The sequence below is a fragment of the Chiloscyllium plagiosum genome, chromosome 1 (assembly GCF_004010195.1).
Source record: "Chiloscyllium plagiosum isolate BGI_BamShark_2017 chromosome 1, ASM401019v2, whole genome shotgun sequence".
NCBI classification, from domain to species: Eukaryota; Metazoa; Chordata; class Chondrichthyes; order Orectolobiformes; family Hemiscylliidae; genus Chiloscyllium; species Chiloscyllium plagiosum.
The window spans coordinates 99189022-99213214 of NC_057710.1; the positions used below are offsets into that span (position 1 = coordinate 99189022).

At 42.1% G+C, this 24193-nt stretch overlaps 1 protein-coding gene across 3 annotated transcripts in view; it reads right to left on the reverse strand.

The window, feature by feature from the left end:
- The window catches only part of LOC122551438 (NACHT and WD repeat domain-containing protein 2), a 125528-nt gene that overhangs the window by 18145 nt on the left and 83190 nt on the right, over nt 1-24193 (reverse strand). For 2 of the 3 annotated variants that reach the window (XM_043693346.1, XM_043693356.1), the window contains 2 exons: nt 12288-12491; nt 2533-2677 (listed from right to left, as the gene is read on the reverse strand). In XM_043693346.1, coding sequence (XP_043549281.1) covers nt 2533-2677; nt 12288-12491 — 349 coding nt within the window. Of the gene's footprint in view, nt 1-2532; nt 2678-5688; nt 7548-12287; nt 12492-24193 lie in introns of those variants that run through there. The other variant, XM_043693365.1, reaches the window with a different exon arrangement.

Genomic DNA, 24193 nt, shown 5'->3' on the forward strand with positions numbered 1-24193 from the left:
TTCCTCATTTCCCCTCCCCCCACCTCACCTCAGTCCCAAGTCTCCAGCTCAGCACTGTCCCCATGACCTGTCCGTCCTCCTTCCCACTATCTGTTCCACCCTCCTCTCTGACCTATCACCTTCTTCCCCCTCCACGTTCACCTACCTCTCGCAATCCCAGCTCCCCTAGCCCCACCCCCACCCCCCCCTCCCATTTACCTCTCCACCCCTGGGGCTCCCAGCCTAATTTCTAATGAAGGGCTTCTGCCTGAAACATCGATTTTCCTGCTTCTCGGTTGCTGCATGACCTGCTGTGCTTTTCCAGCACCATGATAATCTTCACTCTGATCTCCAGCATCTGCAGCACCCACTTCCGCCAAGTAAATATATTTGTCAATGATGTACTTTACTAACATAATTTAAATTTGTTGCCTATAGGCACTTTTAGGAGTTTGCAGAATGTCTTAAAGCTATTAGGTACACACATGGCTCAAGCATAACATCCTCTGCTAATATAAAGTTGCACCATAATTTGTTAGATTTTCTATATCGTGAAGCCATGACAAAGCAAAACATTACAAGGAAGGAAAGTATAGTTGTATACAAGTGTGAGAAATGTGATTGCTATATTGTGGTCAAGGGTTAACTGTGTATGTACTAGCATGAACAGAATAATGAACTCATCTTCAAAATGTCAATTTAATCTTGACAGGTTTAATGTAGTTAAATTAACCTAATGTGAGTGGGATTTTGTTTTTTGTTATTGAATTTGAATGATTGATTGTCACTTGCATTTTACAATGAATAATACAATAAAACACGGTGACAAGCTTCAACTATCACCACAATCTGGTGCCAGTTTGAATAGTTTAAGAATCTAATTTAAGAATCCCCTGTCTCTGTCATGAGCCTTGAGTTGGCTCAATAGTGCCACCTGTGCCACCACGCTCTGCTCCACTGCCTTGCCACTGTCTGCGCCAGACCCACCATCGTAGGAGTCACCACTCTTTAGACGCAATCTTTTTGCTGTTTGACACACCTTTCTGATGCTGCCGCAAAATCCCATGCTGAACCCAAACTTGCCCATAACTGGCAGTCCCTGGCTCTGCTGCCAGTCTAGGGCAGGCCAGGCCACCACCAAGCCAAGCTTCCCATTCCAGCCACTCTCCTCCGAAATGCTGCCTTGCTGGCGCCGCCAACTTGAAGAGTCTACTGCTGCCACCTTTGGTCACTAGAAGGTGCCGTATCCGCCACCTCTGACCACGAGGAGGCAGCCCCCCCCGATTCCGAACACAGCCTGCTCTTGCTGCTGTGCCGATATTACCAACTAACTTGCCAAAGTAAAGAGAAAAGAAGAAAAAGAAAGAAAAAGAGCATAAGTGAAAAGATAAAAAAGAAGTGAATGCAGATGGGAGCAGATGAGCCCCAGGCAAAAGCCTGCATGCAGCCCTGCTACTCTGTTGCCTTCTTGTTAATACATTGTTTTTTTTACTCTATCTGATGATGCTTCCATTCTTAGATATGCACTGATAGAGGCTTCCACTGTCATGTTGTCAATTTCCCTATCCCTGAATGTCTGCCTTCCTGCTGTGGGCTTAGAGGGGTCACAGTACATGCCAGTGTGATAAGCAAACATTAAAATAAATCAGGGTGGGATGTGGAAAAATCACAACATTTTTATTTTCAGCCCTTAATGTGGATATACCAGCTTTGCTAAAATAGTCAAGGCTATTTTTGCTTACCTTTCTGATAGAGAATGGTAACTCTTCCTCAAATATTTACAAAAAAAACAAAGGGTGATAATTAATATGCTGTTGTGAACATCTAGTTCATGGTTCAAGCAATTTAGTTTTTTTTATTAGAAATTACAGCAGAACTATAGAAAATGGGATAGATACAATTGAAACACCTAAATGATGTTTGGTGCACTTAAAAACATTTGATCACACTACTTGAAGAAGTTAACAGTTAGAAGGCAAGGAAATTAAATTGGAAATTAAATTGCTGGGCTCTAGTAATTGCCAGAACATTTACAACAAATGTAAATTCAGAAGATTACCCATGTGTGTTTAGAATTAGAATTGAAGGGATGGAGCTATAAAAACAGCAGGTAGATCCCTTAGCTGGAAATGCGGCATTAGCAAAACGTGCAGTCATAGCAATTCCGAGGGATTTGAAACAGAATAGGTTAAAAGCATTCAGTAAACACTAAGAGGATGGAATACGGATTTCAGATCATGCTACATTGTCTTGGGGGCTGTGGAGTTTAAGAGGTCTTTGATTTCAATTTATTTGGATATATGCTTGCTGGGAGAAGAATTGTAGTTTGAAGGTGGGAGAGTGCTGATGAAGTTTATACCAAGTTTATATTTGGCAACTCAATGACAGTAAATTTGTAAATATGTAAATATTTTAGGTATGTTCACCAATATTGTTCATTTAAGTTTTGTAGTCTGGAAAACATGTTCCTCAATCATAATACAACTGTTTTCATTGTATCTTTAAAAAACATTGTTTCACAGTGACAATGAAAAGCAAACCAAAATTTCTTACCTGAGCAGAGATACTTCCTGGCCTTGCCCCTATTCATTGTCCCTCGCTGCTGCAGTACGGTTACAGCAGTTTTGAAAATGTTCTTGATCTCCTCTGATATTTTCATCCATTTCTTGTCATTAGGAGAATTTACAGATGTATGTATCTATGGAACACAGAGTGAAAATCTTATTTCTTTTCTTTGTTCATGGAGGCGTGCATTTATTCCATTCCTATTTTCCCTTTAGAAAGTCTTGATAAATCACTCCTTGAACTGCTGGTACAGATAATCCAATAGGGAATTCCAGGATCTTGCAAGGGATGATCAAAAAGCGATAAATTTCAAAGTCAGGATGGTGTGTGATTCAGAGGGAAACATGTAGGTGGTGGTATTCCAATAGATCTGATGCCCTTGTCTATCTAGATGGTCAAGACACATGGTTTGAGAGTTACTGCTGAAGCAATCTTGAAAGTTGGCATAATGAATCTTGTAAATACTACACAATGCAGCTACCGTGCAATGGTGTGACAGGAGTCAATATTTAAGATACAGATTTAGTGCAAAATTCCCATTAATTTGTAAGAGCAACCTGCATTGCATTGGTTGATACATGAGTTGTGAAGGCATGCTTATTAACAAGAGAGAAAGTAAACTGTTGGAAAGGTTGACCAAGCCACTTACATGCATCTTCTTATGGTCAGTCAGTATAAGCTCATTAGTAATGACTGAATTCCACTTTCTATAAAGTGAAAATGATTCTACCAACAATGATGATGTCACAATGATTTTGCAATCATACCAGGGTGTCTGGAAGACATGTTAACTAAAGAAAATAGCATTGAGTGAATACACACAGAAAAGACTTTTGCAGGGAAGGAAACAGGCTGCAGGGGACTGTGTTGTAACCTGTTTCACATTCATGAAGAAGGTTAATGAAATAATAAATTATTTGCAATTTTATGAAATAGGTTCTGCTACCTATCAACAGTTAAAATAGTACCTCAATATCACTACATCATGTACTTGAGTATAATGTGCGGATCTCTTGCTTTATCATTGTTTTGGGTTCCAGTATAACCTAAGGAAGCTTGGACCTTCCTATGAAGCTTGTCCAAAAGCTCTCGTATCAAAGAAGAACTTTAAAAGTTAAGCATATGGCCAAGCTTAACAAAGAGTGATGATGCTGGTGATATTGATTGGGATAATGTTAATGCATAAGGATGGAGAAGAGTTTCTGAACTGTGTTTCTTGGAATTTCCTTGTACTGAGTACATTTGAAGGAAGGCATTGTTGCATCTTATGCCAGGGAATGAGATGGGCCATGTGGACCATGTGTCTGGGTGGGAGCATTTGGATAAGAGACAACAGGAAAGCAAGGAGTAAGAGAAAGCTGAACATCTAAAGTGGCAAAGGACAAACTTAAATAATATGATTCAGTATCGAGCAAGCCTAAAATGAAATTGATGGGAAAAACTATAATGGAACAATATGATTGATGATCTTTAAGGAGGAGATGCATCAGGTACATTCCAACAAGAATAGGAGTAGGAGAACCAAATTCAAGTCCGATCCCGTGAGAGACCTAGCTTGATAGACGATATTTTAGTTTTCCTTTGGTTTACTGTAGAGGTTAGTCACTGAACATATTCACAAGTGGCTGCCGATGTGCTTTTAACAAGTGAAAATAAAAATCTATTACATGCAAAAAGAAAATATAAACAATGCTACACTATATAAAAACTATTTGAAATTATCTTGTTACAAAAATCGGAAAGAGAGATTCAATCCTATTATCCTCATAACCACATTACACTCAAACCTCAGTGAAGAGTGATCCCTGTCACCATTTCCAATGCCCCTTTGCAGCTGGAATGGCTGCAGCCTATTTCCTTCTCTGCAAACGTCTTTTCTGTGTGTATTTAGTCTTTAGTTAACATGTCTTCCTGACACCCTGAAACAATTGCAAAATCAGTTCACTGGTAGCTTAGCATGTGTTCCTTAAAATCATGTTTTCACTAGCCTTGCAGGATGTGTCTTCCTCTCTGACATCTCACCTTCTATTTCTGGGGCTTTCCTTTTACTGATTTCAAAACTACCCAGGACCTTTTTTTCAGCCCAGGCTGCTTACAGATTGTTAGTAACAGCACTTCGGCTGTTGGGGTCCTCTTATTCCCGAAGAAACATGCACACTGCCTGATTTCTCCTGGATTGTCTTGACCTTCTGTGGTATTGAACCTCTGTCAACAGTAGTTCTTTTTGCTCTCTATTCTAACTTTGTGTTTTATAATTGAACTGTTCACTTCAAAGCACATCCTCATTTAAATGCACATATCAAAGCAAATTTCGACACACCTGGTACCATTCATCAAACAAATCTAAAATTAAACTGATAACTGTATCTTCTCATATAATTCCAACTTAAAGCTGTATATTGTCTTCCATTTTAGAATCCAAACTCTCAAACAATAATAATATAATAATATAGAATTGTAGGTTCCTTGGAGTGTGGAGGTAGGCCATTTGGCCCATCAAGTCTACACTGACCTTCCAAAGTGCATGCCATCCAGACCCAATCCCTACCCTATCCCTGCATTTCCCATGGCTAATCCACTTAGCCTGCACTTCCTTGGACACCTCATGTGGATTTTACAAACTCATTTAAGAACATACCACATAAATGGCTGGTTAAAATTATTGCTCATTGAATAGAAGGGTCACTGCTAATTTAAGAGAAAAAGTTGACCAATAACAGAATGCAGTGGTTCATGGTTAATGGCTATTTTTCAGACTGGAAGATGGTAGAATATTGTATTCTCTGAGAATCAGTGCTTGTATCACACATATAAATAAAATATATAAATCTCTCGATGTTACCAAACTTGCCGAGGTTTGATAAGCAGTGGGGATGCTCCTGAGTGCCTGCAATAGGACAAAAATATCATGGATGGAACTTAATACAGAGAAGTGTGAGCGGATGCCTTTTGGCAGCAGGGATAGGAAGAGACAATAAGGACTCAAAGGTACAATTCTAAAAAGTACGCAGAGGCAGAAGGACCTAGGGATGCATGTAACTTGAAAGTGGCAAAATGCATTGAGAAAGTAGTCAACAAAATATATGGGATCTTGGGCTTCAAAATTAGAGGCATTGAGTACAAAAGCAGGAAATTATATTTAACCTTTTATAGTGCTCTGGTTAGACCACAACTCGAGTACAGAGTCCGGATATGGGAACCACACTTTTAGAAGGATCTCAGGGTCCTTGAGAGGGTGGAGAGGAGGTTCATGAGAATAGTTCCAGGGATGGAAGCTTTCAGCAACATGGACAAGCTGGAGAAGCTACAGTTGTTCTTGGAGCAAAAGAAATTTGATACAAGTATACAAAATTACAACAGGTTTGAATCAGGCAGACATGTAAAGGCTGATCTCGTTATCTTGATGGTTAAGGATTAAGCAAAACTGACTTAAGATCTGTATGAGAGATGTAGAGGAATGTAACAAAGAAAATATTTACATTGTAAGTTGTAATGATTTGGAGCCTACTATCTGAGGTTTTTGGAAGCAAATCAGTAAGGAAATTGCATGAGCACTTAAAGCAAATAAACATGCAGGGCTACTGAGATAGAGGGTGTAATCTTCCGCTCACTGAGGTGGCAGATTATGGAGGTAGGAAGGGCATGTATTTAGATGGGATGTTGACATACCCAAATTCTACCACCTTCCTTCCTCATCCAGGCAGAAAGATCCATGGTTAATATTACATCCCAGCAATTAATTCCAATTGTTAAATATCCAATTAAGGATGAGTTAAGGTCCTTGGCTCACGTTGGTGTGAAGTAGTATTCTAGACAGCTGTAACCATTCAAGCAGCTCGTCACATTGGAAGAAGGGTGTTTTGCTGGGGGTCCCTCAATTTAGCGCATGATTGAAGGGCTGGGCATCAGAAGCAGTTTCCCATGTGAGCCACACCATTGCTCTTGCTTCCAATTCCTGTACTCATCTTTCTGACCTCAGCCTGAGAGACATCACTACCTTGCATCATACACCTGCTTCCTGGTTCCACTGTGCTTCTGGTCTCTACAGGAGCACTTCCTCCAGCAGCCACAGCCTCCTCCATGGAGCTGCCAAGTGCAAAATGACAGCAGCTCTCGCCAGGTGCAACTTCAGGGTCTACACTCCAGGGATAGGATTGCCGATGGCCTCACCACTACCTGGTTAGCAAGTAATTCTGGGAATCTTTCCTGGAAGAAGCAGTATGGGCCTTGCATCATCTCATGAGCCAGTGATGACACCTCAGCACCCTCAGCAAGATTTCGCCTACAGTGGAGAATGTGTCTGTGGGATCTGCTCTGTGGAGAGTCAGTGGAACGCTGTTGTCTGAATGATCTCCTACAGTGGTATCAATGATTCTATGACAAGCTATACCTCATCAACATCTTGTAATTCATAAAATGTAGCACAACCTACTTAATAAATGTGGGTTAATGATGTGACTGCTAATCTATTGCTTGCATCTCCAATATGCAAATGGGTTGAGAGAATTGGAAAGCAGACAAAATTTGATACTGGCTTTGGGAGAGATTCTCAACATTATTTTAGGGAATTGAGTAATTGGGAATGTGGCAAAAAGAAGTTTGTTAAATAGCATTCAGGGAAGGGAGACAATGTTTAAATTATATGCTGTTGTATTTCTAAAATATTACAAGAATACCAGGTAGCATAAATGTGGTTGATACTTTATACTTGCATCACTGTTTGATGCAGAAGAAAAACATTTAAGAAATAGAATGTAAATTATAGCACCATATATGTATAGTTTGGAAACAGGAAACAAAAGGAGGTGAAACTTAAGATGATAGTAAATCATAATTTATTTATATAATTCATATATTGAGAAATTATACAAACTATTTGAGGAAATGTTTGTTATCATTATCTCAGTTGGAGTTCTTCCTTTCACAGCTGGATTAACAGCCTAAGGAGTTTATTTCTGTGCAGAAATGGAGTTCTAATAGTAATCTCGCTGAACTATTAATCCAGCAGCTCTAGCAGATACTCGGGGAACATGGGTTCAAATCCCATGTTGGCAGCTGGCACACCTTGAATTCAATGAATAAATCTGGAATTTAAAAAAAAGCTGTCTTAATAATAGAGGCCATGAAACTATCATTGAGTGCCAAAAACACCCCTCTGGCTTATTAATCTGCCATCCTTACCTTGCCTGGCCTTCATATGACTCCAGATCCATAGTAAATGTGATTGGCTCTTCACTGCCTTTTGAAGTGGCAAGGCAAGCCACTCATGTCCAGAACAATTAGTGATATAAATCAAATACTGGCGATGCCCGCATCCCAGGAAACAAAGAAAGAGGATTAGCTGTCTTTTATAGGAAATGCACTTCTGGGAATTGAAATGTTTTGAAAGTCTGTTTTAATGGTATAAACCTGAATTAATATTTAGATATTTATTTCACCTCAAAATAGCTCCTGGGCTCTGTCTATGGTGGGAAGTGGGTGAGCTGACTTGGTGGCTGTAATGGATGGGCACGATGAGCAAAATACTCTTGATGCTGAAAATCTTAAATAAGAAATGAAAAGCTGGAAAAAAAATACAGCATTTGTGCAGAGAAATGGAGCTAACATTTCAGGCTGATGGCCTTTTATCACAATTGGCAGGAGTTACTGTTAAGTTGCAATGAAACAGTAAGTGGCATACGGGGAGGTGGAGGCATGGGCTATCATGGATGTAGGAATGGCCATTGGGAGTGGGCTGGGTTTTTGTGCTTGAATTGGTGGGCATTGACGGGGCATGGAGTGTGGGGCAGTGGGTAGAAGTTGAGAAGAGTGAAGACTATGTTTAACACAGCAACTGAGGTCTTGGAGAACTGAGGAGAACCAAACCAGCTTGTCATTCTGCAGCTTCTGTGCTGCCCCTTATCTTCATCTGGGAGTGAGCAGACCCAACTACATCCTGCAACTACCCTTCCTGGAGGACGACCCTGCCATTTGGAGAAATTTACCCAAAGGCGGGCAGGGCAAGCAGGGAGATGTTCTGACTCTCGCTACCCAATTCAGGAGCAAAAATCAGGGCCAAAGATTTGTAATGGTAAACAGGCACCTACTTGGGGATTAACTTAACCTTGACTGTGTTTACTTGTGGGATGTGGGCACGCTGGCTGGGCGAGTATTTATTTGCCTATCCCTAATGGCCCTTGAGAAGGTGGTGGAGAGCTGCCTTCTTAAATCGCTGCAGTCCAATGCTGTGGGTTGACCCACAATGCCCTTAGTGAGGGAATCCTGAGATTTTGACCCAGCGACAGTGAAGGTACAGCAATATATTTCAAGTCCAGGTGGTGAGCGGCTTGGAGGGTCCAATCCAATGTCTCATGGGCACAAAGCTGATTTCCTCTCACCTTGGACTGTCATTGTTTGCCAACATCCTCTTCTTTGCAGTGATGTCTTTATGAATGGTGTGGGAGGTGGCTGTTAAGGTATCAATAATCATAAAGCACTTACAATCTTATGTTTGTATGATATGGCTTGCACCGCATTCATCGGGATAAGATTTCTATGTCAAAGGTCCATGTGGAGGCCTTCCAGTGGCCCTTCTTTTTGCAGTCTTCCATGTTCCACTACATGGAGGAATATGCTAAATCATCAAGGGCTAGTTACTGGGGGACAAGGGCTAGTGCCTGAAACAATGGCTGATGACTCTATCATCCAATCCTTGACTGAGCCTGCGTGTAGATACAATAAAGCATATTCTTTCACCAGGGCCGTGGTGGAGCAGATGACAGGCTTGCTAATCCTGAGGCTCCAGTGCTTGCAATGTTCTGACAGGGGAGAAGGTGGGGATGGGGTCTTGCAATACAGTGCATAACTGAAGCAGGCAAAGAGAGGATATGATGGATTGTAAAGAGCTGTAAGAGTGGCAGCAGTCTTCCAAGGAAGATGATGAGGTCATTGAACAAGAGGAGCATTACTGTCAACATGTTGGAGTACCGCATTGTCAGGCATAACAAACCAGACAGGAGTTAATAGACACCGTGTTCCAATACACTTGAGCTGGGTGCAGTGATTAGTCATTGAGCATAAATCTGTTGTTGGTTTAAAGGAGAGCAGTCCATGTCTGTTTCTAGATGAAATTGTAGCCTATGTTTGTTTTTATCTCACTTCTGCTGCTGCTGAACAGAACTGAATCTTTTCAACAGCTTTCGAATATGTGCTGGTCCCACATTGAACAATGAGGAGATGTTAGGGTACATTCAGCATTACGCCAACATGTTGACAGTAATGCTCCTCTTGTTCAATGACCTCATCATCTTCCTTGGAAGACTGCTGCCACTCTTACAGCTCTTTACAATCCATCATATCCTCTCTTTGCCTGCTTCAGTTATGCACTGTATTGCAAGACCCCATCCCCACCTTCTCCCCTGTCAGAACATTTCAAGCACTGGAGCCTCAGGATTAGCAAGCCTGTCATCTGCTCCACCACATTCCCTTAGAAGGGCTCTAAGATGGGATGACACTGAAGATGAGCAACCTGTGTAGCTCAGTCCCTAATCAGCAAATGTATTTGAATGTTCACTCGTATTTGCAATGAAGTGTCAGCCATTCACCTATGTACCCTGAGAAGTGTTTCTTTTTTGTTCCCTCCCACTATGCGCACAGTGAAGGACAGCACCAACATGACAGACCTGGTCCATGGCTGGCATGGGGAAACCAGGGAGGTCACAGCAATGGCAAGTACTCTGGCAAGAGGGACAATATGATGAGCTGAGGTGAGTTTCTGAGAATAGCAGTAGGAATCTTGGTCAGGCTCACATAGAAAAACCTACCTACCAAACTGATGCTTAGCTGATTTCTGGCAAGATTTAGCCCCATCCTTTGACCTTCCCTTGCTTGCTATTGATCCAGCACATGTCTCTCTCAAGTAAGTTAAACTTTCAACTTTCTTTGATGCTATCATGAATGAAAACATTGAGGGTTGGCTTAGGCACTTTAGCATGATTTAAAACTGTAGACCACGCATTTCATCTGTACATAACTTGCATGCTGGTTGTTCAAGCATGACAGGCCTCATCAGTGCAATATCTTCTAGTGCTGTGTGCCCATGTCATGTCCATGATAACCGTCTAAAAGTCAATTGCTCATCAGGAGTTGATTAATTCAATGGACTGCTTTATTTTCTTTACTGGAATTAATTTCCTTCAATCCTTCTCCCAAACCATCTCAACTATCATTTCAAAAATGACATGGACTTCTTTCCCACAAGGACCCTCTCTCTGATCAGCTGTCTTTTCTTTATTGTTCCAGTAAAGAAAAGCCAGGGAACCATAAACCGGTGAGCCTGACATTTGTGGTGGGCGAGTTGTTGGAGGGGATCCTGAGGGATAGGATTTATGTATTTGGAAAGGCACGGATTGATTGGGATAGTCAACATGGCTTTGTATGGAGGAAATCAGCGTCACTAACGTGATGACGTTTTTTGAAGAAGTAACAAAGAGAATTGATGAAGGCAGAGCGCTGGACATGATCCATATCGACTTGAGTAAGGTATACAACAAGGTTCTGCATGGTAGACTGGTTACCAAGGTTAGATCACATGGAACACAGGGAGAACTAACCGTTTGGATACAGAATTGGCTCCAAGGGAGAACTCACAGGGTGGTGGTGGAGGGTTGTTTTTCAGACTGGATGCCTGCAACCAGTGGTGTGCCACAAGGATTGGTGCTGGGCTCAGCACTTTTCTTCATTTACAGAAATGATTTGGATGTGAACATACGGGTATGGTTAGTGAGTTTGCAGATTACACAAAACTTGGTGTGTTGTGGACAGCAAAGAAGATTGCAATGGGTTCTTGATCAGAGTTGAGGAGTGGCAGATGGAGTTTAATTTAGATAAATGTGAAGTTCTGCAATTTGGGAAAGCAAATCAGGGCAGGACCAATATACTTAATGGTAAGGTCTTGGGGAGCATTGCTGAGAAAAGAGACATTGGAGTACAGGTTCATAGTTCCTTGAAAGTGGAGTCCCAGGCAGACAGGATACTGAAGAAGGCGTTTGGTATGCTTGCCTTTATTGGTCAGTACATTGAGTATAGGAGCTGGGAGGTCATGTTGCAGCTGTATAGGACATTGGTTGGGCAACTTTTGGAATACTGCATTCAATTCTGATCTCCCTAATATAGGAAGAATGTTGTGAAACTTGAAAGAGTTCAGAAAGATTTACAAGGATGTTGCCAGGGTTAGAAAGTTTGGTTATAGTGAGACGCTGAATAGATTGGGACTGTTTTCTTTGGAGTGTCAAAGGCTGAGGGGTGACCTTATAGAAGTTTATAAATTCATGTGTGGCTTGGATAGGGTGAATAGCAAAGGTTGTTTCTTCAGGGCAGGGGAATCCAAAACAAGAGGGGAGAGGTTTAAAGTGAGAGAGGCAAGATTAAAAGGGACCTGAGGGGCAACTTTTTCACACAGAGGATAGTGTGTGTATGGAATGAGTTGCCAGAGGAAGTGGTAGAGACTGGTATAATTATAACATTTAAAAGGCAACTGAATGGATACATGAATAGGAAGGATATGGGTCAAATGCCAGAAAATGGGACTAGATTAAATTAGGATATCCGGTCGACATGGACGAGTTGGACCAAAGGTTCTGTTTCCTTGCTGTACATCTCTGTGACTCTGAGTTACTTCCAAACAATTCAAAAAAGAATTCTGAAAATATGATAAGGGATTAAATCAAAATACTGTGAACACTTAGAATGTTTTAAAACTGTACCGTATTCTGGTAATTTTTCAGCATTTCAGACTTGGGTTTGAGGTAGTATGTTGGTGGAACGGAGTTTTCATCCCTACAATAAGAGTCCTCCAGGATTTTTGTGTCCAGTTGTGCCTCTACAGCAGCATCCAGAATCATTTCAAATTCAGAAGTCTCAACCTCCCCAGGTAGCCGAATGCTGCCATATTTTTCACCAAACAGACCCTACGAACCAACAAAGGTATCATTGTGTTAACATTGTCACATCTAGACCACCAAAGCTGATCAGAAGTAAAGCTGATGAAATCATTCAATTTCCTTTTGATGAATTTTAACTTTTATGGATTCATTATAATTTACTGAAGGTTCTGATATTTAATAATTCCTCACAACTAGAGACTAATTTTCCAATATAAACTCATAGAACATAATAACTAGGAGCAGGGGTAAACCACTTCCTCTGAATGACTCTATCCTTTTATATTTTCATACACTGAGGCAGATCTCTAGCCACCATCTGAGCATTAATTTGATGAGTGGATCAGCCAAACTTCAGAATTTCCGATTCCCATTCCAGTAAAATCAATGGGATCAGAGTTGAACATTGATTGGCTCCCCAGATTACTGTCTAAATACTGAGGTCAAACATTTACCTCAATATTGTTATGCTCACTGTAGATATGGATAACATTTAAAAAATAAATTTGAATTTTTCATTTGGGAGCTGAAACGATGACAAAATCAGCTTTCGTATTTAAGACTCTTACTGAAACAACCAGATTAAAAGCACTACTAACAAAAAAAACCTACTTTTGAGATAACATGTAACATAAAAGGCAGAAAGGAACTTTGTCCTTTTACATTTAACATAACTGCAAAACTGGGTTCACAGGTACACTTTATAATGTTCGTGAAGAAGATATTCAATTCTCTAGGAACTCCAGACAGCTGGTGGAACAGTGGTAATGTCGTTTTACTTGTAATTGAGGACCCCAGGTTAATGTTCTGGTGACATGTGATTGATTCAGACTATGGCATATGGTAAAATTTGAAACCTAATAAGAAAATGAGAATTAATATGTAGCATAATAGCAACCATTTTACCACTGCTGAATGTCATAAAAACCCATTTAGTTCACTAATGCTCTCTGTGAAAGGTATCTGATATCCTTAGCTTGTCTGGCCAACATAAGGGAACAGAACCCCAGCAATGTGGTTTAGCCTTAACTGTCTTCTGAAATAGCCTAGAAAGCCACTCTTTTTTTAATACCTCTCTTTATGAAGTTCAAGATTCCAAATGAATTGCTAATTATTCAGTCAATATGTCCTCTCACCTTGAAAGCCTTTGAAGTAGTTGAAAGCCAGTTTTGTTATTGGCTGAACGATGAAATGGGAACCTGAGGTGCAGTTACAGTGCACAGGAGAATGAGAGTAGGGAGGACAAGGACAGGATTTCAGGGTCACAGTAATGTGCTGGCAGACAGCAAAATGGTTTGAAGTGTGTCTACTTCAATGCCAGAAGTATCCGAAATAAGGTAGGTGATGGATAGGTACCTGGGATTTCGATGTTGTGGCCATTTCGGAGACATGGATTGAGCAGGGTGAGGAATGGATGTTCCAAGTTCCAGGGTTTAGATCTTTCATTAAGAACAGGCAAGGTGGTAAAAGAGGGGGAAGGCTTGGCCTTGTTAGCCAAGGAAAGTATAACGGTGGCTGAGAGAACTTTTGACTTCCAAGTTCCAGGGTTTAGATCTTTCATTAAGAACAGGCAAGGTGGTAAAAGAGGGGGAGGCTTGGCCTTGTTAGCCAAGGAAAGTATAACGGTGGCTGAGAGAACTTTTGACGAGGACTCGTCTACTGAGGTAGTGTGGGCTGAGTTTAGAAACAGGAGAGGATAGATCACACTGCTTGGAGTTTTTTATAGGCCTCCGCAGAGTTCCAGGGAGGTGGAGGAGAGGAATGGCAAAATTATTCTGGATAGGAGTGAAAGGAACAGGGTGGTCATTACGGGGGACTTTAACTTCCCCAACATTGACTGGAAATGCTATAACTCTAGTACGTCGGATGGATCAGTTTTTGTCCAATGTGTACAGGAGGGTTTCCTGACACAGTATGTCGAAGGGCCGACAAGAGGGGAGGCCACACTGGATCTGGTGCTTGGTAATGAACCAGGCCAGGTGTTTGATTTAGTTGTAGGTGAGCACTTTGGACAGAGTGACCTTAATTCAGTTACGTTTAGTGTAGCGATGGAAAGGGATAGGTCAAGAGTGGGGCAAGGGCAATTATAATGCGATTAGGCAAAAATTAGGATGCATAGAATGGGGTAGCAAAATGCAGGGGATGCAGACAATGGAAATGTGGAGCTGGTTTAAGGAACAGATATTGTGTCCTTGATAGGTCTGTTCCTGTCAGGCAGGGAGGCAGTGATAAAGTAAGGGAACCGTGGTATACTACAGTAATTGCATCTCTTGTTAAGCAGAAGAAGGAGGCTGATGTGTTGATGAGGCAAGATGGTTCAGATGAGGCGATGGAGAGTTACAGATCAGCTAGGAAGGATTTAAAGAGAGAGTTATGAAGAACAAAGAGAGGACACGAGCAGATAATATTCTTTAGAATAAAGGAGAACCCCAAAGCTTTCTATAGATATGTGAGGAATAAAAGGATGATTAGAGTAGGAATAGGGCCAGTCAAAGACAGAAGTGGGATGTTGAGTGTGGATCCTGTGGAGATCAGAGAGGGGCTAAACGAACATTTCCCATTGGTTTTCACTCAGGAAAAGGAGAATATTGTAGAGGAGAAGAATGAGGTACGAGATATTAGATTAGAAAGGATCGAGGTTAGTTAAGAACAAGTGTTATCAATTCTTGAAGGAGTGAAAGTAGACAACTCCCCTGGGCCGTATGGGATTTATGAAGATCTGGCTCTGATACTTGAGTTGTCATTGCCTACAGGTTTAGTACCAGAGGACTGGAGGATTGCAAACATTGTGCCCTTGTTCAAGAAGGGCAGTAGAGATGACCCAGGTAACTATCGACTAGTGAGCCTTACTTCTGTTGTAGGAAAGATTTTGGAAAGGATTATAAGAGAGAACATTTATGAGCATCCAGCAAGCAACAATTTGATTTCAGATAGTCAACATGGTTTCGTCAAAGGCAGGTCGTGTCTCACAAACCTCATTGAGGCTTTTGAGAAGGTGACCAAGCATGTAAATGAGGATAGGGCAGTTGACGTGGTAAACATGGACTTTAGTAAAGCCTTTGATAAGGTTCCACATGATAGGCTGTTGGAGAAAATGCAGAGGCATGGAATTGAGGGTGATTTAGCAGTTTGGATTAGAGAGTGGCTTTCTGAAAGAAAGCAGCGAGTGGTGGTTGATGGAAAATATTCAGCCTGGAGTCCAGTTACTAGTGGTGTGCCACAAGGATCTGTTTTGGGACCACTGCTGTTTGTCATGTTTATAAATTACTTAGACGCAGGCATAGGTGGATGGATTAGTAAATTTGCGGATGACACTAAATACAGTGGAGTGGTGGACAGTTTGGAAGAATGTTACAGGTTGCAGGGGGACTTGGATAAACTGCAGAATTGGGCTGAGAGGTGGCAAATGGAGTTCAATGCAGCTAAATGTGAGGTGATGCACTTTGGGAAGAATAACAGGAAAGCAGAGTACTGGGTCGATGGAAAGATTCTTGGTAGTGTGGATGTGAAGAGGGATCTTGGAGTCCATATACATAGACCCCTGAAAGTTGCCACCCAGGTTGACAGTGCTGTTAAGAAGGCATACGGTGTATTAGGTTTCATTTGTAGAGGGATTGAGCTCTGGAGCCGCAATATAATGCTGCAACTATACAAAATGCTAGTGCCGCCACACTTGGAATATTGTGTACAATTCTGGTCGCCATATTTTGGAAAGGATGTGGAAGCCTTGGAAAAGGTGCAGAAGAGATTTACCAAGACATTGCCTGGTCTGGAGGAAAGGTCTTATGAGGAAAGGCTGAGAGACTTGGGTCAGTTCTCATTGGAAAGAAGAAGGCTAAGAGGGGATTTGATAGAGACATACAAGATGATCAGAGGATTAGATAGGGTAGACAGTGAAAGTCCTTTTCCTAGGATGATGACGTCAGCTTGTACAAGGGGGCATAACTACAAATTGAGGGGTGATAGATTTAAGACAGATGTCAGAGGCAGATTCTTTACTCAGAGTGATAAGGGCGTGGAATGTCCTACCTGCCAATGTAGTTAACTCAGCCACATTAGGGAGATTTAAAGAATCCTTAGATAAGCACATTGGATAGTGTAAGGGGACGAGCTGAGAATAATTCACAGGTCGGTGCAACATCGAGGGCCGAAGGGCCTGTTCTGCACTGTATTGTTCTATGTTCTATCTATGTTCTAAGAACATATACTTTTTTTGACTCAGTGCTAGAGGGCTGCTCTTTGTGAGATCTAGCAAGATTTCTCACCATATCTTATCAAATCCGCCTCATTAACTGCATACCCTGCCCCTGTAGCATCACTCTTTTCCAATCCAAGCCCCATATCACCATGCACTACTCCTGGAACAACTTGCAACTCACTGTTGACCAGCATCCCTTGTGCCCATGCCATCGTTGAAAGGCTGTTGTGTATCTAGTCAAACACTGGTGTTCCAAAGATGCCCTACTTGGTAACAGACAAACAAGGTAAAGATACCAGAGAAGGAGAATGTGGCACTGTGATTTTCCAACCAAGACCTGGTGGAGGTGCTGATACAGAGGAGGGGCATTCTTTTCCCAGATGACTAGCTGAGGAGGCTGCATTGCCACCCAGGTCAGTACAGTCTCCACAGTGTGGAGGGACAGTCAGCAGTGCTGTAAAAAGGTCAATATTCTTCTCCAATCCTCCATGGCACACTCTTCTCAGCCAACTCACACTCACTCTTCCTTTGCCACTGCACCCATCTTCCATCAAGGCTCATGCTCTGCCACTCTCACTATTGCCTGCATCATCTTTCTTTCTTCACTCTCACCCACCCCAGTCTCTCAGATCATTAGGCCTGTACTACCTCTGGGCTGCCTACTCACTCTCTTGGAAAACCTCATCACCTTTTCACTATCTGTAACAACACTAACCACTGTGCCATATAATTATACCTCACTCAATCCCTTTCTTTCTCTCACTCATTCCAGGAGAAGACAGGGCACAATAGGGCACAAAGCACAACGACTAACGGAATGTTGCCTGATTTCAGACTCCTCATTCAATATGTGGGTAGAATCCAGCCCATCACAGGACATGATCAGGACATCTCTGTCCTGCCAAGTGACTATATACCATTCTTCATACCATTAAAACTCTCACAGTAACCCTGTTGAGTGCCATTCATTGGACACCACTTGTAATCATTGGCTGTGATACCTTCTCTCTCCTTTATCTTGCAGGTACCAGCAGGATGTCCCCAACTTTGAGGGAGAAACAGCCAGATGCATCTCCTTGACCCCAGAAGAGCAGAATACTGAGGCCATGGAAGAAACATGAGCAACACTACTGCCTACAACACCAAACTGCACCCACCCCCTCCAAACATCTTTACCCTGCTCGCCCACCCCCACCCCCCCCAACACACCAGGTCAGATGCTGACAGCTTTGAGGGAACATTAGCGTTAGAAAGTTGGGGAGCACAATCTGGTGAGCACTTCAATGCAATAGCTTCATAGCTGGCCAAGGCAGAAATGCTTCAGGCAGGAGAGAACCCAGCGTGTTGGCCATCCACATGCAGAGGAGTAGCAGACAACTATGTGGGAGGCCCAGAACATCCAGATCTCCCTCGTCATAGCCCTGTCCAAAATTCTTGGAGGCTTTGCATCTCCCCAGGTTCCAACCTAACCATCCACATGAGCCTGCCCCTACCCACCTTTCCCATCCAGCCCTTGGCAATAAGCTGAGCATGCTGGGTGTGGTCATACACAGTCCTCCACCCTTAAAGCCCAGTTGTTCCTGACCATGGACAAACCCCTCGCTCTCCCTCCCACATTACTGGTGGGTGGCATGGTGGCTCAGTGGTTAGCACTGCTGCCTCACAACAACAGGGACTCTGGTTCGATTACCACATTTGGCAACTGTCTGTGTGGAATTTGCACATTCTCCCTGAATTTACTCCAGGTGCTCTGGTTTCCTCCCGCAGTCCAAAGATGTGCAGGTGAATTGGCCATGCTAAATTGCCCATAGTGTTCAGGGATGTGTAGGTTAGGTGCATTAGTCAGGGGTAAATGTAGAGTAATAGGGTAGGGGAATGGGTCTGCGTGGGTTACTCTTTGGAGGGTCAGTGTGGACTTGCTGGGCAGAATGGCCTGTATCCACACTGTAGGGATTCTATAAAATTACCCTGTTGCCATCAGTACTGTTCTCTATTGGTCCCTGACAACATCTGTTGCCTCCTTCACAATCTTCATGAATAGATTCTTGAATCTCCTTCCCATGGCAATGTCCCCACCCTCCCCCTCCACTTGTTTCCTACATCTGCCTTTTCCTTTAATTTCTCTGGATGTATCCAATGGACAGAGAGAGCCCACCCCTTTGACTAACTTAACCGGACATCCCCAGATAAGACCAGATTCTTGACCACTGCCTTTACTTCATCCAGACTTGCTAGTCCTACTGCTTGGACTGGCCGCTGTGGACCCGCAGGATGGACCATGATCCACTTCCTGGACTGCCGAAACACAGACCTCCTGACTGATAACTGGTCACCTAACCATGGCCAAACCCCTGGCCTGGTACGAGAAGCAGCCCATCACTTAATCTGCTGGGACCCCCTGACTGGTGGTGCCGCCATGGCCTTCAGTGAGGTCATTGAGACATGTCTGTTTGCTCTCTGCACATGCAGTGTGCATTGTGTAAGCAGATGGCCCATGGTGCTGCTATGAGATTGGCGTTGTACTCTGCTGTACATCCTTGACTGAGAACTGCTGACCAACAACACAAATTGCCTGGTTGTGTAAGATTAATTGGCACAGCAAGGCAAGGCATGAATGCTACAAGCATGCTGTAAGGCACTAAGTGAGTCAGCATTGAATATGCAAGTGAGGAGTCTTGAGATGGAGCTTGGTGCAATCTATGAATTGGGGTGTCTGTCTGTGCGTGTGAAGTGTCCCTTACAGCATTCTTTCCCTGCAGGGCTGTGTTCTGAAGTGTCCTGCAAGTGGTTAAGAGAGGTGCCAAGAAGATCTTGACTGGTTGGCAATGTTGGATGCCAATGTCTGGGGACAAGAGGCGCATGCAGCTGATAGCTGTGGATCATGTGCTGAGATGCTGTTTGGTGCTGAGCAATTTGGAGACTCCTTACAACCAGAAGAGAGCTGAAGTCACCAGGTATCTATCAGACTTTCAAGATATCTAGCTTGTTTGCTGCATTTGGTAAGACAGGATGCTAAATATTGCTGAGGCAAGTTGTGCCATTAACAAAGGCATTTAACAAGCTACACTTCCCTCTCACTGACAACTCATTTTTATTTAGTGAGAAACGTGCCTCACTGCTCGATCGATATATAAAAATGCAGTGAGTGGCTCCCTACAACAAGATCGGCCTTGCTAGATGTCTCGCACAATTCTACCACAAATCTCCCCATAGTCCATAACCTTCAGGCCCCTTTAAGATTCTGTCCTGTAATTCCTGAAGCCAAGTGCCTAACAAGAAAGATGTAATTATCTGAATTAACCAGTCACGTATCCAAAATTATTTTATTTGAATATGCATTCACTTTCTTGCTGAACTAAAATTGTTCAGTACTGATAGTGTAGGAATTAGTAAGCTGCTATTTGAATTATGAACACTTTGCAAGCTGTTCAAGTACATAGCATCTTATACTTGACAATGTATTCTTAGTTGAAAACCGATAAGCAGAGCCATTGATTTATAATAACTTAATAATTCCAATTCTATTATTAATGTGTAGCTTTGGGCATGTTTTATTGCTGTTTGGGCTATGGTATTGCATGATTTAGACTTCTATAATACGGTTCAGTTGTTTTGTTAATTGAGTAATTCAAAGTCTCTTTTCATTATATGAAAGATTATAGAATATGCTGGTATTTTTAATTATATTTAATTTTCTGCAAATCCATCAATGTTTATTTATAACTGTAATCAGTCAATTGTCTTCTTATCTGTGATTAAAAAAGGTATTCCACAAACATTCCACTAGATGGCAACCCAAGCAGACCTTTTAAATGGTGCACCACTTGACCAATGACATGAAAACGATAGATTCAAGAGCAAGCAAAAGGCTGGTGGAATACATTTATTAATGTCGAGTGTAACAGGAGCTCGGGACTACCATTCATCAAATTAGATGCATCAATGAAAATGGATTTTTTCTGTTGGCAGAATTCCAACATGATTAACTGTCCTGTTTGATGAAAATTGCAGTAAAAATTAAAGAGTTTAAATTACATTAACTGTAATCTCTGAAATTGTTCAGAGGTCTAAAAAGCACCAGACAAGTCAGATTTGAACACTTCATGCTGTGTGACTTATCTTGGATGAGGAAATTCAGACTGTGACACTTCTTTTGTTAATTAAATGATACCTTGTGTACAACCTCAGGTTTTGCTTGAAGGAACAACCTAAACCGCAATACCAAATTCAAAATCAAACATGAAACAATAACTATAATAACTACCCCCTAGTTTTTAAGAAGAGTTTGTTTAACCAGTTAGGTGAATGTTCTTCAGTGTTGCAGATACAACGCTTCATATTCCAACAGTGCTGAATGTTTATCCCTGTCATGTGCTATAGGCCAGGCTATAAGAAGCTGAGTCCACTGATGCAAGATTGGCTTAATTAACACAGAGGAAGTGTTCACATCAATTACATTACCTTGTCATGGCCCAGGCAAGTGAGGGAGGGAAATAAGCTTGAGCACAGTGTGATAAATAAGGGAGTTTCTCAGATTATTGTCCCTTCATCTTAAACAGACTGCAAATGCTCATGAATATATTTGAAATTTTGGTCTCTCACTTAATATTCAAATATGAATGAGATAACAATGCAGGATTACAGTTAATGGATCTCCAGAGTGGTTTTGAAGAATAGGTGATCAATGTTAATGACAGGTAATTTCAGGTAAACCACCAGAGCTTGTAGCTACAGGAAATCTGCAGTCTGGTGCCATTCTCACACATCACTATAGCTCATTTGCAAACTCTTTCATATCCTTCATCTAATTACGCTGAGGTTGATGCCTCTGTTACTCTCCAGTCTGCCCTCTGGAAGAGATCCCTGCAACTTTTTCTGATTGAATCGGCAAAAACGTACTACTTTCTTTTCTGGATCTCATTCATCAGCATTCTTCCTGCTTTTCCCTGGAGCGTCGGAGGCTTAGGGGTGACCTCATAGAGGTTTATAAAATAATGAGGGGCATGGATTGGATAAATAGACAGTTTCTTCCATGGGGTGGGGGAGTCCAGAACTAGACAGCATAGATTTAGGGTAAGAGGAGAAAGATATAAAAGGGACCTAAGGGGCAACTTTTTTACGGACAGGGTTGTACATGTATGGAATGAGCTGCCAGAGGATGTGGTGGGAGCTAGTACAATTACCACATTTAAAAGGCATATGGATGGGTATATGAGTAGGAAGGGTTTGGAAGAATATGGGCCAAGTGCTGGCAAATGGGAATAGATTAGGTTGGGAATCTGGTCAGCATGGATGAGTTTGAACGAAGGGTCTGTTTCTATGCTGTACATCTCTATGACTCAATTTTACAATTTCAAATACCTTTTTATTTGACTTATGGTCTGTAAATTCTTCAGTGTTTGATTCTTGCAATGGTTTGGAGATGCAGGTGTTGGACTGGTGTGTACAAAGTTAAAAATCACATAACACTAGGTTATAGTCCAACAGGTTTAATTGGAAGCACCAGCTTTCGGAGCACTGCTCCTTCATCAGGTTGTGGAGGACACAGTTGTAAGACACAGAATTTATAGCAAAAGTTTACAGTGTGATGTAACTGAAATTATACATTGAAAAATACCTTGATTGTTTGTTAAGTCTCTCATCTGTTAGAATGACCATGATAGTTTCACTTCTTTCATATGTAAATTGCAAAACATTTTTAAAAAAAGTTACATTCTCAAGTGAACTTTAACAATTGGTGTCAGCCCAGATAATGTATTGGGTATTAGCACCTCTGTGTGTTGTTGTCTGTGCCATAATGTTTCGACCGATTCTAATCTAAAAATGAATTAACAGAATCTTACATGGGTGCATGCAGTTTTTGAACAAAGTACAATGTAACTTTGCAAGTACAAATTCACCCCACAAACTTATATGTGTATGTGTGCATATATGTGTGTTTGTGTGTGGTGGGGGGGTGGGGTTGTGAGTGTCTGTGAGAGAGAGAGTGTATGTGTGTGTGTGTAAAGAGGTCTACGTCTGTGAGAGATTAGATTACTTTACAATGTGGAAACAGGCCCTTCGGCCCAACAAGTCCACACCGACCCGCCGAAGCGCAAACCACCCATACCCCTACATTTACCCCTTGTCTAACATTACAGTCAATTTAGCATGGCCAATTCACCCGACCTGCACATCTTTGGACTGTGGGAGGAAACCGGAGCACCCGGAGGTAACCCACGCAGACACAGGGAGAATGTGCCAACTCCACACAGTCAGTCGCCTGAGGCAGGAATTAAACCCGGGTCTCTGGCGCTGTGAGGCAGCAGCGCTAACTACTGTGCCACTGTGCCACCCACATGTATGTGTGCATGTGCAAGTGTGCATGTGTGACTGTGCGAGTGTGTGTCTGTAGGAGTGTCTCTGTGTGTGTGTGTTTGTATAGGGGTGCCTGTCTCTGTGTGTGTATATAGTGCAATGAGGTCACCTGCAGTGTGACATGAACCCAAGGTCCCAGTCAACACTCCTACGCACACGCGCGCGCAAGCACGCACTCCTGCACACACACACACACAGACACACATGCATCCTCTCACAGACTTTGACCCCTTTACACTCACACACACATAAACACTCTCTCTCACACTCACAACCCACCCCCTCCTCCAACACACACACAGACACACCCCCACATATACACTATCTTACAGACATTTGCAACCACCCCCGGCCCCTCCCACACACGCACACCCATATCCACACTTACACATATAAGTTTGTGGGGTGAATTTGTACTTGCAAAGTTACATTGTATTTTGCTTAAAAACTGCCTGTAAGGTTCTATTAATTCATTTTTCAGATTAGAATTGGTCTAAACATTATGGCACAGACAGCAGCACACAGAGGTGCTAATACCCAATACATTATCTGGGCTGACACCAATTGTTAAAGTTCACTTGAGAATGTAACTTTTCAAAATAAAAGTTTAGCGACTTGCATATGAAAGAAATGAAACTAACATAGTCATTCTAACAGATGAGAGACTTAACAAACAATCAAGGTTTTTTAAAAGTTTAATTTCAGTTACATCACATCGTAAATTTTTGCCATAAATTCTGTGTCTTACAATTGTGTCCTCCACACATACCTGATGAAGGAGCAGCGCTCCGAAAGCTAGTGCTCTCAATTAAACCTGTAGGACTATAACCTAGTGTTATATGATTTTTGCAATGCTATTCTATTCCACACTTTACAGAATTGCCACTGTTTTACTTTAGAGCTGAAAATATGTTGCTGGAAAAGCACAGCAGGGCAGCGCTCCGAAAGCTAGTGCTCTCAATTAAACCTGTAGGACTATAACCTAGTGTTATATGATTTTTGCAATGCTATTCTATTCCACACTTTATAGAATTACCACTGTTTTACTTTAGAGCTGAAAATATGTTGCTGGAAAAGCGCAGCAGGTCAGGCAGCATCCAAGGAACAGGAGAATCGACGTTTCGGGCATAAGCCCTTCTTCAGGAATGAGGAAAGTGTGTACAGCAGGCTAAGA